Source organism: Eubalaena glacialis, chromosome 4 (assembly GCF_028564815.1).
Source record: "Eubalaena glacialis isolate mEubGla1 chromosome 4, mEubGla1.1.hap2.+ XY, whole genome shotgun sequence".
In the NCBI taxonomy this organism is placed as follows: Eukaryota; Metazoa; Chordata; class Mammalia; order Artiodactyla; family Balaenidae; genus Eubalaena; species Eubalaena glacialis.
Genome location: NC_083719.1, coordinates 181,120,115 through 181,134,264, shown reverse-complemented (window position 1 = coordinate 181,134,264; position 14,150 = coordinate 181,120,115). Strand labels below are relative to the sequence as shown.

The window sequence follows — 14,150 nt, the reverse complement described above, 5'->3', positions numbered from 1 at the left end:
TCAGAGGAGCAACACGTCTTCAGGCGTGCCTGGAGCTGAGATCTGACTCTGGAATATACTGGAGTTTCCCTGAAACTCTTTGGTCCGTTCCCATTGGCGCCTGGGCTTAGGAAACCCACTCGTGTCCTCGGCAGAGCCTGGCCCGGCCTGGTGTGTGGCCCCCCTCCCCGCTTGTGGCCCACGGCAGACGGGCCCGCTGCCACTGCCGGGGCCAATCGGCTGAGTGAGCAGGAGGTGGCAATGGGACCTGCTTGGGAAAGCAATTTCCTGTCAACCAAAGCAGAAATCGCTTAAAATGTTGAAGCGGTTGAGAAAACGCACACAAGGCATCTGTCTAACATCTTTAGTTTAAAAACTAAAACTAAAAGGTCATTTCTTTTTGTTTGTTTCTATCCAGTTTGTGGAGACATCGAATGAAACGCGTGTTAGACAGTCTCAGAAGTTAAAGCATGCTTCAGTTTCACCACCATCCCGAGGGACTGGTTAGTCAATGCAGTCTACTTAGATTTCTGTTTAATATATATTTTAAAGGAAATAACTTAAGAAACTTAAAATTGGTCTAACATTGTGGGATTTCAAACATTTGAACATGTCGGTTGCATCCCAGAGTATAAAAACCTTTTCACTTCTCATTTAGACTAAGACAAACACTTGTGAAAATTGGCGCAAAATGAGTTGTACACTAACAAAAAAGTTTCAACTTCTTCACTCTTAATTATCTATTCCGTACAAAAAAAAGCATGAGCGAGTTATTTGTGGGACTTGTTGGTTTTGAAGGAAACCTGTAAGATTTTGTCCCCCAGGCGGTAGCCGTTCAGACTTGCTATGGCCATCGCGGCTTCTTCATAGTTTGTCATGGTCACAAAACCAAAGCCTTTGCACTTGTTGGTGTTGAAGTCGCGAATCACTTTCACATTGGTAACTGCACCAAAGGGGCCAAACATCTGCCAGAGGATTCCCTCATCGGCATCTTGACCAAGGTTGTAGATGAAGATGCACCAGCCCGAAGAAGCGTTGCCTGGGACATTGACACCAGAAAGCCCACTCATGTGATCTACACCCATAGGGGAGAACCTAGCAAACAGAGAGCACAGCATTCAGGTCAAGGTCAGTGCGGGCCAGCGAGCTGCACGCAGCCCATGTGAGGCGCTCGGGCTGACACACCCCGCTCAGTCAAAATCAGGACTTTTCAACTGAGAGGAACTCAATATGGGGGCGGAGGGAGGGCATGGGCTCCCTGCTCTGTAGGGAGTCGACTCCGGGGAGAGACGTTTGCTGCCTGCAGGGGGTCAGGCCTCAGAGCGATGGCCTCTAGTGGCCTCTGACCAGCCACTCCCTCCACCCCTCCCACCTTGGTGGGGTGGTCCTGTTTAGTCACACCCGTACTTCCCACATTTTAAATGATGGAAGCTTCTCCACATCCTCCGAGGTGCTGTTACACCCCCAGCTCTCCCTGGAGGAAACCGTTCCTCATCCTCTGTCTGTGTCTGTGTGTGTGTTTGCGGGGGTATGGTGGGGGTGCGGAGAGGCCTGAATTTTTTTCTTTTCTTTCTCTGAATTTTATACCCCATCCCCACCCCCATCGGCACCCTCCCTCTCCGAGGGTTCACGTCCGAGCGGTGCCTGCGTACAGCACACTCCCGTGAAGGGCCACTACCGGCAGGGCACAGCTCCGGACACCCTTCCGCTGCTGGCTCTTAACAGCCCAGAAGGGCCAGGGCTGTGAACTGTAAATCTACCAAGCTTTACCAAAAATGTGGAGCCCCTTTCTAAAGCACCACTTTTAGTCACATCAAAAATAAGCCTTCTACAAGTCGTGGGCAATAAGGATTAAGGGAGATGACAAGATTGTTACTGAAGCCACGTGGCCCTTGAGATGTTTCACAAGCTCAAAAGTAACTGTTGGAGGATCAATTTAAGAATATTTGAGCACGATACAGCATCTCTGAAGCCACACAATGCAACTGGAGAAGTTATTACCTGCTCCAAAATAAAATCAGGTTCGAGTCGTGGGTCTGATCCAGGGGTGAGCGGGGGTGCCTTCAAGTGTCACTAAACAGATTCACGCCCTCAGCAGACATGGGAGAAGAGTGGCCAGCCCCCGAGGTGCAGACCACTGACACAACGGTGATCGCTGATGCAGGTACAGAAGAATCAAGGCACATTGTGGGCCATGGTTTTGAATTTGCGAGAATAATTTTAAACAGCCTGTACCAAATGTCTAAATTGGTTAGATGACTCAGGAGGCTTGTTAGTGGTGAGACCACGGTATCATTGAAATGGGGGTGGGAAAAGGCACCCGAGTATCTGTATGAGCTGCTTTTCAGTGAGAAATGGAAAGACATTCTGACTTTTAAAAGGACCTCCTTTTCTCCAAGTTTTGTAGGACACGGACCCAAGTTATCATAGTTAACTAAATCTTGACATAGATATTATACTGAAAATAATGAGGTAATATTTTACTTTTATTGACATGATTCTCATTCTTATTTATTCTTGTGAGTTTTCTCCTGCTAGTTGGAGCTGATCTGTTTCATCTCAACTGTCATGAAACCCACCCCCATTCTTTCCTCTGATGGTGCAAGAGGAGAACTGACTCTTCCTTGATTTGGGGACTTTTCCCAACATGATAAGAACTGACTGCAAACCCTCTCCTCTTCTGGGTCTTCTTTCTTCTTCTTCTTATCTTAGTCTGCCTTCTGGTGGCGAGCCTTCCCGCCCGCCCCTTCCTTCCGTCCATCTCTGGAGGTCACGGTCCCTCTCCTGCCTGGCCCCTTCTGCACCTCCCATCTCTCCTTTCTCTTCTCCTCCAAGCTTCCTGGTTTTCCAGAGTTCCTGGGTAACTCACTGAACTTGGTCATCTACACATCCCACCCGATCACCAGTGAGGCTGACCGTGCTGACTTTCAAAACTGGATTTAGCTCACTTCTGTCCAAAGACGCTTCCCCTGCTTTGCCTTTAAACCAGAAAAGCCAACGAAGGAAGGCCAGCTTTGGAACCTGAGCTGAGTTGAGAACCCTGGATTATTGGACTGTGAAAATAAGACCTTGAAAAACAGCATCTGTGGAAATGAGCGGGGTGCTACCCAACCTCACCACTTAAAGACGGGAACCCTGAAAAGTCACAGAGAGAAATCCTTAACATACCTGAGATTAGCCCTCATGCCACTTCTCAAAGCTGGGAGAAGTGGGGTCTCAGCTGTTCGTGAGGCAGTAACACACCTGATTTCAGAGTCCAAGTTACTGACTCTACTTGTCTCTGTCCTGCTAGATCCTGGCGACTAGAATCATTTTATATGGAAAGACTAAGGAAGGTGGGAAAACGGTTCACCTCTAGGATGCGGCTTTTAAACAGAAGGCATATAATAATATTTAGACACAAATGACTCCACAAGGTAGGTATATGAGAAAGGTTTGCCTTAGGGCTGCTGATCAAATGTCTAAAACCTGTTTAAAACTCTGGAAGAACGGCTCTTGCATAAGCACCCCTAAAGCTGCATCTTTTCTCTCCCAGATACGGGATGATCTTTTAAACTCATGGGTCTACTCGCATATCACTAGAAACTGCAGGCTGCAGCGCTATGCACTCACTCTCCTGGGAGCTGGTTGGAGCTGCACTACCTTTTTCATTCTAGTTAAAGACAACACTTGGATGGAAATAAACAGCTTCCATACAGATACCTTTCTGATGCAGGTGGGGGACATGGAGACATGAAATGGCCGTGAGCACGACTTTCTGACGTGATCAGCCCAGAGGTTTCCACTGCACAGTCACCCAACCAGCAGGGCTCCGCGCAGCCAGAAGGGGCCCGAGTGGCCGTGGTGGGAAGAGCGCGTCCTCCTGACCCACCTGAATCTCTGCGCCTGGTGATGGACGGGACCTCCGAACCGCCTAGCTGGCGAGTGGTACAGCTGGGAGAGCAGCGCCACGTTTTTGTTCTGGTTGGGATTGGCTGCAAACTTCACTGTAATGGGCTCGGAGGAACCTGGGGGTTTATGACCATTGAAACTGGTAATTGCCTCTTCTGCTTCCGACCGTTTGTCAAACCGGATAAACGCAACCCCTCTGGACAAACCTTTTTAACAAACCAACAAAAATGGAGTTAGGGGAAAAACTGCAAGGATTTTTAAAACTGAAAAGCAAAAGTCAAGTCAGTCAGGCTACTGTGGTTCAAATTGGATGCTTGGTTAATGAGATAAACAAAAATTAAACCTAAATATGGAAACATGAACAAATTAAAAAAAACCAACAACGACTAATAAAAGATTAAGGTTTCAGACTTTCTTCCGAGTTGAAGCAACGACTCCACAGCCTCAGTGCCAAAAGATACTTTGGTGACAGGAGTCTCAAATAAGACACCCCAGACCTCTTTCTTAAAAGAAGCCACATTAGAAGAGATTATGTCCTCCATCACCATTTCGATGCCAGGTGCCCACCGCAGTGTGGGTGCACGGCGTGCTGAGGGGTAGGTGGGTGACAAGGAATTGTCCCTGGGCTCCGGGAGCTCCCTCCCATGGTCTTCCCGGCCATCTAGCCACGTACCCCAGCTGGGCCTTTGCAGCATGTCGCCTCCTGGGCTGGCCTGACCGAATCCCTGTTTGCTCGGTGCCTGGCTCAGCCTCCTGCATCCCTCAAGGGCGTGGAATCCTAGTAACCAAGCTGAACCCTGATGACTCTTTCCTGCCACCAACACCTCACTCACCTCTTGGATATTCCACTGTAAGGTCCTGGGACCCCCTGTGGGCCCCAAATTGCCCTCAGAATCAAGTGAGGCCACGCATTCTTTTCCCAGAAAACTGCTGACACACCCACCCACAGACTCCCCGGCAGCTGAAGAGTCCCTGTCTTGCGCCCATTCATCGCCACCTCAAGCTGCCTTGGGAGAACACCTTTTCTTGCCACCTGGACTGAGCCACCAAAGGCAAGTCCTGGGCCTGCTGTAACCCCATCCCTCGACAGAGCAAGGACATGGCCCGGGACCAGGCTACCTGAGTCCGAGGCCCAACTGCTGAAGGCGTGGTCAGTTTAGTCTGGCACAAGTGTGAGACCTGAACAAACCAGATGGGAAGGGGCTCAGTCACCCTCTAGCCCCATACGCCGTCGTTCTGGGTCTGGGGGGGATGATGGGGGCCCTCGTCCCTTGAAGAACTTGAGGAATGGGGTGGGGCTGAGGTGAGGGAATGTGGAGCCGGGGAAGAGAACTGGCTCCTTCTCCTGGGGAGAAGAAACAGGGGTCAAGTGTGAAGGTCGAAGTGTACTGGTGACGGCCGAGGGCCAGCCTGGGGATGACGGGCCTGGGCTGGAAGCACAGTATGCCCTGGTAGGGGAGGCTGAGGCAGACAGCCGTAAGACACAATTTCTTCTCTAGACAAAGGCCTTTAGCATGTGGTGAGTGACGACCATCAGAGCAGAAGAGCCCAGGGCCTCGGGCCACCGGCTAAGTGAGCGTGAGGAACATCCCCCAGTCGGCTCCCACATCCCGGCACCTTTCCTCACCATTTCCTGCAGGGTCCCACCCACCGTCCCCATGATGGGCAACAAGGCGTGGGTATCCCCAGCTGGCCCCAAGGCCGCGGAGGGGCCTGGGAGACTCGGGCACACCAGGCTGGTGCGGAGATGACAAGTGTCACTGCAAGGCACAGTCGTCCCCTCGGGGCCTAGAATCCCAAGCTCTGTCCTGACTTGGATGCAACACCGTGGGTCCCATGTGAACAAGTAGACAGTAGTCAGGGGCCCTAGGGCAGGGGCTCTTTCTTCACAACAGAAGCATCCTGTGGATGCCCTCCGCCAAGTCCTAAAGCACACACCCTAACTCTCCAACTGGGAAACTCTCCCTTCTGGGGCGCCCCCAGCACAGCAGCTCCTCATGGCCTCTGGGCTGCCCCCGCATTGGTTCCATCACTATTTAAGTAAAAATTTAAAATTGACACAGCCAGAGATGCTCACTGAATTAGTGAGATCAGACCCAGCAATTCACACGTGTGCCAGGAAAATTCTAGAGCCTGAGCCCACTTTAAAATTTCGGTTCAGAAGGAACACCTGAAAACATGTACTTGGCATACACTGTTTTTATTTACTCTTAAACGGCACGAACGACAGCTTAGACAGATGGGAACCCGAACGAAATCTAACTGCAGGCAAATCCCACTGGAAGCTGTGGTTGGCTGGCTGCTACAGAAAGCTGCCTGCAGGATACGGTTCCACTCTATTTATAAAGACCTTGCAATCAAGCAGACAGAGTGTGTGTGCGCAAGTGTGGTTTCCCTGTTTGGTTTTGCAAAATGACTATCAAATGAAAACTGCCCGAGTGAAATGAAGAAAAGCTGAGTAAGAGAGAGAATGTTACTTAAAGTGAGGGAATATAAACTCACTCAATGATTGGATGAATGTATACTTTTTGAAGATGACTCTGTGGATTTTTTTTTTCGTTTAGCATTTTTAGGATTAAGAACAAAGACCAATGACCAATAAATGGCACGATCTCCAGATGAGTCAACTATGAAGTTCACAATTAAAATGTATAAAGAAGCAAAGACATTCTTTGAAAAAGTTCTGTCAGCTCAGGAGATTAAGGTTTTTTAAGAGAGCTTCTCTGTTTCTTTAAAAAGCACGTCATACGAAGGCAAACTCGACACACAAACTTGCTTGCCCCGCTATTCTCTGCCCCAGCCGCCGGGGCTCCATGGGGTCCCAGCAACGAGCAGCCTCTGTCCCAGCAGAGGAGCCCTGCATGGTGGCCTCCTCTGGAGCAGAGGGAAGGAAGGGGAGCCCACAGGCCCGGGGGCTCACCTTTCTACTCTCCAATCCGACACCCGGCCTAGGCGAGGGCTGTGGAGAGGGAGGAGCCCCTGGAGCTCCCTCACGGCTTCCTTCCCCCTGCCCTCTCGCAAAGCTCCTGAACAGAGACAGAGGTGTGGGGTAGGGACCCTGTCCCCTCGCCTAAGTGGCAGAAGCTGGCGGGGGGGCCTGAGGGCACAACCCTGAGGTGCCCCCAAACTCTAGGAGACACCAGCCTTGCAGAGGGAAAGGAGGCAAAAGTCCCAGCAAAGGGGTGAGGGAACTGTCTGCAGGAGAGACCTCCCTCAGGATGATGCAGACAAAAGCTGCATGGCAGGGGGTGCGCTCTCGAGGTGGGTGGACTCCAACTCGAGAGCTGGGCCCTGCTCAGCGGTGCTGCGCTGGACAGAGGCGAGCAGAGGCACAGCAGTCCGTACAGGATCCGGAAAAGCAGGGCCATGGAGGCAGAATACGGGCCAGCACCGTCACCCCCGCCAGGTCTCCAGGTGGCCCACTCAGGCGCTTCTGTGCAGGTGGGGCTGGGGATAAATACATGTGCTGACCAGCCGACGGGATCACTCTCTCAACTGGCACTTGAAGATAAGTAAGGGGAACTTTAGGGACCACAGGAAGCTCTTCTGGCACAGAACAGGGGTTTACACCAAGTACACGGCATCTTTACCTCACGCCCATCCCCCGGCCCAGAGCCGAGGGGCAGAAAGAAGGAGGACGGCTGGGTGGAGTCTATGTCCCTCCAGCAGAGCTTGGGGTCCAGAAGCCCCTTCTCCTCCTCAGGCCCCTGGGAGACTCGAGCTGTCCACTCGTCTCCAGGCCGGGCCCCAGCCCAGGACTGCAGCCTGGGCAGCAGGTAGGGCCAGCCCATGCCAAGATGAGCTTCCACAGCTGGGACAGGACAAGGGAGTGCAGGTGACAAGACTGTGGGCCCCAGAGCACACAGCTTAGGGGGGATGTGGGAAAACGTGCATGCACCTCCACCCCCATCTGTCATGGGCCAGGATACCCTGCCCGCCTGCTCCCTGTGTGGCTCTGCAGCCTCCCGGGGGAGGTCACCTCGGAGCCACAACTGCTCTGGCCCGACCACCCAGTGTGTGTCTGACTACCTCAGCCAAGGGGGTGGTGAACACGCTCTGTGCTGGAAGAACATAAAAACCAACCGCAGACAATTCCACTGGCTTCGCTGAGCTCCCTGAGCAGTAATCTTTTTTGCTAGTTGGTCAGTAAATTCCCACTCCTGCTGAGAACAGAGATGAAGGGCCCTAAAGCAGGGCGGCCCGGGCCCGACCCCAGGCGCGAGGCCAGTGGGGCAGGTGGCCGCAGTGAGGGGCTGCCTCCGGGGCACGCAGGGCTCAGCTTGGCGGTGCCTTACTGCTTTACGCAAAGCCCATCGCCCAGGCTGCTCGTGTCCTGAACTGAGACGACCTGAGAGGGGCTGGCAAAGTGGCCAGGACTGCCTGAGAGAGGAAGTCACTGCCTTCGAGCTCTGAGCTTTGAATGTGCTACCCGAGGGGGCGGGGTATCCAAGTCCTGAAGACCGAAGAACAGCTCCCCAGAAACAGTCACCCTTGGAGCTCTGGGTAAGGAAAGGTGGGGACTCTGGACCTCAGGTGAAGACTGTCTCACGCGGCATACCACTGCCTGCAGTAAGAACGGCAACATTCGTAGTCCAGGCTAGGACGTGTGGGTGCCTGCAGAAACTGCCAGAATCTCTCGGTGTTTTCACCATAACAGGCCTAAGCTTTTATGTCAGGGCTGCTTTTATGCCACTTAACCTCCCCAGCCTCATTAAACAAAAACCAACGTCTTCTCATTTTGACTCTGTCCTCATTGGTGGAATAACTAATGACAGTGATCTGTCCTCCCTAGGAGACCCGGCCCCTGCCTGGAGGAAAACCTCGCTGTATCCCGGGCCACCTGCCGTACCTGTGGTCTGATCCACGAGGACCCGGGAGTTGATGATCCGCCCGAACCGAGAGAACATGTCCTCCACATCCTTCTGGGTCATGTTCCTTGGAAGCCCGCTGATGTACAAGTTGGCATCTTTGATGACCTCTGAGCTCGGGCGAGCATACGACACCTTGAAAACAAAACCGCTCACTGGCGTTAGGGCAGGTGTGTGGCCAAAGCATCGAGGGAGGGTGTTAAATTTTCGGGTGAGAAAAAGCCAACCCTATGGAAGGAGGTCACCTGCAGCAGCCCGTGCTGGCAGCTCCCCAAGGGCCAGGCAAGGGCCCTCACACACCCTGATGACAAGACATTATTCTTGTTTCACAGTCGAGAGTCTGAGGGTCCACGGCTGGCCGGGGCAGGGCAGGGAGCCAACCCCGGCTGCCTGTGCTCCTACCATGGCCTCAGGCCTCTCTGGACAGTGAGCAGGGCTGGGAGGGGACCTGGTCCTGCCTGTGAGGAGCCCAGGGGACAGCGGGCTGTGTGCTCTGGGACCGTGACACCCACCTGACAACAAGCAAGTTTGCCATGGGAGCCCAGATGGGGCCCGAGTGCTGGGGGGTACACACATATTAAATGACCCCATGCTTTTTAGGCTTACGTTCTGCAAAGCTGAAGAAAGGCTAAAAGGAGCTTGTGCAGTGGTTTAGATAAAAGGGTGCGTGCGTGTGGGGCTGGTAGCAAGGAAAGGGTCTCTGGCGCTCTCCCAGGTTGGGGCGACAGCTGGGTGGACCCTGCAGGCCAAGGGGGCAGCACAAGGGCAAGACGACAGGTGTGTTCTCACCACAACACTCAGGCCTGCCAGGAAGGGCAGGGGTGTAATTCTACATGCTAAGACCACACACACACATACACACACACACCCCTTTATTCATGTGCTCGTTGACTCTCAAACATTCGAGGTGCACCTGGGACGTTCCAGAAAAGGAGAAGACAGACACCACCTCTGCCTGCAAAGCAGAATGCAGTCTAGCGGGAGAGATGGCGGATGGAAGGAGAAACCGTGTGGCGTGGTCAGAGCCCAACTCCACCCGAAAAGGAGCTGGGCTCACGGAGGGGAGCGTCAGAGGAGAGTGGAACAGAAGCGATGCTGATCAGAAGGACGCCCCAGGGCACCGGGTCCCATCAGGGGCTGGTGGCCTCCACAGAGCAGTACTGTACAAGCTGACATTCCCTGGAAGCTTCCCTGCACTGCAGCCAGGCCTAAGGCACTCTGGGGACACTTTGGGGCCACCCGATGGTTTGTTCACCTGGGGCAGAGGCAGCACTGTCTCCAAGAGGCCACCTTCCCAGGTGGGCGTGGTCACGCTCCTTGACTACCAGGAAGGACGCTGGCCCCACTTCTGGGTCTCCACTTTCCGGATCTACGTCAACCAGCCCCACAGAACAGCCCACTCAGACTCCTGCCAGAGGGGGTCACTCCAACCGTCTGCTGTCCAATTTTATCAAATGCCCCGATGTGGGGCGTCAGATTTCAGGCAGGACAGCTGAAGGAGGGAGGCAGGCCTCCCGGGACTCAGGCTAGTCTGTGCTTTCCCAGGATCAGGCTGGGCCAGTAGGGAGCTGCCTCCCAGGACCATCCTGTCTGGTCCCTTGCAGATCTGTCCAGAACAGGTTGCATTTGGGGCCTGCCCTTGGCTTTTGGTGAAGGTCACTGTGGGAAAGAACATTCCCAAATTAGCACCGTGGGAGTGGTGTGGAGGCTGGCACTGACTGTAGTTACAATTGTCCCCTGATAAAGCCCCAGAGAGGCAATGCTTTCAAAGCCAACTGCGCTTCAATTCCTTTCAGCACAGGTGTCTCCAAGGACCTTGATGGCCACTGCAGCTTTCCTTTTCTCTTCAGCCACTGTCAAGCTCAGAGTCAAATCAGAATGCAAGAAGACTGCACTAGAGAACCCTCTCGCGGCAGGTGTGTGATGACGCGGCAGGCGTGCCTGGCCCCGCTCCAAGACACTAGGCCCAGAACCCTCTTTTCTAAGCTCCTGGCACCACCTGCTCCTTTGCCTCAATCAGGTCTACTGTCCTATTCTTAGGAAACATTCCTGTGAGAGGTTTTTGAAGAACAAGGAATTTTTGAATTACGTTCCCCCACAAATTCACATGTTGGAGTCCTAACCCTCAGTACCTCAAAATGTGACCTCATTTGAAACAGGATCATTATAGATGCAATTAGTGAAGGTGAGGCCAAAGCGGAATAAGATGGCCCCAAATCAATGACTGAGGTCCTTATAAAAAGGGGAAATTTGGACACAGACATGCACTCAGGGAGAACCCCGTGTGAAGATGAAGGCAGAGACTGGGGTGATGCTTCTATAAGCCGAGGATTGCCCAAGATTCAGTGACCACCAGGCGCCGGAAGAGGGGCACGGAACAGATCCTCCTTCACAGCCCACAGCCCTCCGAAGGCACGCAACCTGCCGACACCCGGATCTTGGACTTCCGGCCCTCAGAACTAGGTGTGAGGAACTGGAAGATGCAAAGGCTCAACAGGATGATCTCATTCCAGTGGCTTCGGGTCGAGGGAGACAACTCTGGTGGCTCTGGCGGGCGTGTGTCTCAGGAACGAGGGCTGACTCGCCAGTCTGCAGGTGAGGGGCGGTGGGCACAGTGCTGAGAGGCTGCTGCAGGAAGCCGGGTCAGGGTCCCGCGTGGGGCGGGGGTAGGAGGCATATTCTACAGGAGGGCTCAGCAGGGAGCGATGGTCGGGAAAACCCAAGGTTGGTCCAGGGGTAGGCAGAGCCTGAAGACAGACACTTGGGGTGGGGAGGAGGTGGGGCTCCGGGCTGAGAGCAGGAGGGCGTGGTTAGCGGTGGCAGGTTGAGAGGAGCGTGAAGGTTGGGGAAGCCATCCTGAGGCCCGGAGGACTCGCCGACTTGTCCCAGGAAGCCACCACGGCCCTGGAACCGGGAATGACGCTGAGGATGGTCTGCCCAAGGCCCTCCCAGCTGGTGCTGCATGGCTCCCTCACTCCCCTCAAGTCACCTCAAGTCATCACGAACCACCCCCCCAGGACACGGCGCCCCTGGGACGCCTACCTCTGCCACACCTGGCTTTCATATTTTTTTTTTATCGTTTGTGCGCACGCAGGCGCGCACACACACACAGGCCCAGCCCCACAAGGGCATGGAATTTGTTCTGTTCACCGTGTGGCACATAGTAGGCACTCATAAACGTTTGCCAAATGAATGCTGAATGAACTGGTGGGAGAAGGATTACACCAGTGACGGAGCAGGAATGGAAGCCTGGGCAGGAGGCGGGAGGGACGATGCTGCTGCCGCCGCCACCACAGCAACAACCGGGCGCGAGCAGGAGGGCAGGGCTGGCCCAACGCCCGCTCGGCATGAGGTCGGGAGCTGCAAGAGGACGGGAGCACCTTGGCCAGTAGAAGAGACCGGCAGGGAGGCCTTCGGAGGAGGCTGCTGTGAGCCAGCACACGAGGGACACCCGGGGCCAGGGAGGGGGCTGTCCCAGCCTAAGTCCTTCACGGGGACCCTCCCGTTGCTGGTGGGGCTGAGGAGGAAACGAGCCAGAGGCACAAGGTCTGGGACGGTCACCACCTGACACACATCTGACATGCAATGCCTCTCTTCTGAGCAGACAGGAGGCCCCCCAGATGCCCTGAAAAAGCGGCAGACCTCTAAGGCGCGACTGTGCTAATGGTGCGGTGATGGTGACGGTGAAGTAAGGGTGGGAGGGGTCTCTCACCCAGGCTAGGGCTCAGCACAGACCTCTGTGCAGCCAGGAATGAACGAGATGGTGATTGCAGCTCTTTACCTTAATGGTTTTTGACTGGAGCCGCAGGCCGTTCAGCGTGTTTATCGCTCTCTCTGCATCCTTTGCAGTCACGTAGTTCACAAAGCCGTAGCCCAAGCTGTGTCCTGTGTGGGAGAACACAGGGACATGGGTGAGCCACTGAGAGCCAGTGAGTGAGCGAGACAGAGAGACGAGGAGGATGAACAGGACTATGTCCGGCTGGGCTCAAAAGGACAAGACCAGAGAGAAGACCGAGAGAGAACGCTAAGAGCCATGGCCTCTGGGAAGGTGGGAGTTAGAGATCGATGGTTACAATCTATATTGATGGTTTATTTGTTACACTCCCTTGGCAAACCTGTATATTTTCTGCAAGGAACAAATTTACAAAATGTTACTTTAAAAAAAAAAAGTTTATTTAAAGAGAAACACTGTGTTACTAAGAGCATCCTAGGGAACCCATCACCAAAGCAGTGACAAGGAGTCGTCCCACCGGTGCTGGCCGCTCTGTGTGGCTCCGAGGGGGACTGCGTGGGGGCGTGAGGAGGAGGACAGTCACAGCAGCACACAGGACAGGCTGGCGGGGAGAACCTGACTACGATCAGCTGTCAGTGTCCAGGCTGTTTTCCGCCACTTCCACGCCCAGAGTGGGAAGGCCTGCTGGGCTCTGGCGCCACCCAGTGTCGGTTGCCCTCACTTTCCCAAACCTGCCGCCCAGCTCGGGGAGGAGGAAGGAAGCACAGGGAGAAGCCGGGGCCCCACCTCCACAGCCCTGGCCAGGTATCCAGAGTCCCCCTGGCAGCAGCTCCCTCGGCAACAGCCTCATTAGCCGAAGCCTGGGGGAGTCGTAAGGCAGGTGCGAAGCTGAGTTCTTCCCGAAGAAATCCAGGGTTACAGGCAGGGTGTCCCCACTCCCTCTTGGGGAACTGTTCAGAAGTGGCAGGAGTGACCACCAACTGGATACACAGGAGGGACACGGCACAGCAGGAGAGGGGCTGTGGGTCCCAGGGAGGCCCAGAGAGAAGCAATGGATGAGGGTCGGAGTGGAAGGAGCCTTGCACTTTCACTACGGAGGAGGAGCAGGAGGCGGCAGGCGGCAGGGAAGAGAACCGCCACCAAGCCGCACCTTACCCATCCACGCACCATGGGAGTGGCACCCCCTGTGCACCGGCCAGTGCTCTTGGCACAGAGACAGAGGGGTGAGTGGGACAGAGGCCCGCCCTCTCTGAGCTCTGCACCATCCCCCTCCCCCCACTGGATGGTAAAAACATGATGAGGCCTGAGTCACAGGCAGGCAGAGATCCTCACGGCAGATGTGCTGGCTCTGAACCCAGGCCCATCTTGCCAATAACAAGACCCAGTGAGAGCCTAACCCAGTTTTGCCACCTTGAAACAAACACACCAAAATACTTTATATTTTAGATTTAAAGAAAAATTACAAAAGTAATGCAGAGTTCCCATATACTCCACATCCAGTTTCCCCTATTAGTAACATCTCATCCTAGGATGGTATATTTGTTACATTAGTGAACCGGTACTGATATAGTAATATTAACTACTGTCCACCTCTGATTCAGACTGCCTTAGTTTTCCCCTAGTGTCCTTTTCTGTCCCAGGATGCCATCCAGGATCCCACTTGACATTTAGCTGTCAAG

General features: G+C 54.1%; 1 protein-coding gene across 1 annotated transcript in view; it reads right to left on the bottom strand.

Moving 5' to 3' along the window:
• Positions 1-331: 331 nt before the first annotated feature.
• ELAVL1 (ELAV like RNA binding protein 1) overlaps positions 332-14,150 on the bottom strand; it is a 36,186-nt gene continuing 22,367 nt past the window's right edge. The window contains exons 3-6 of the mRNA XM_061190585.1: positions 12,520-12,623; positions 8,720-8,873; positions 3,851-4,076; positions 332-1,074 (exon numbers count right to left, since the gene is read on the bottom strand). Of these exons, the coding sequence (XP_061046568.1) occupies positions 750-1,074; positions 3,851-4,076; positions 8,720-8,873; positions 12,520-12,623 (809 nt within the window). The 3' untranslated portion in view covers positions 332-749. The remainder of the gene's footprint in view (positions 1,075-3,850; positions 4,077-8,719; positions 8,874-12,519; positions 12,624-14,150) is intronic.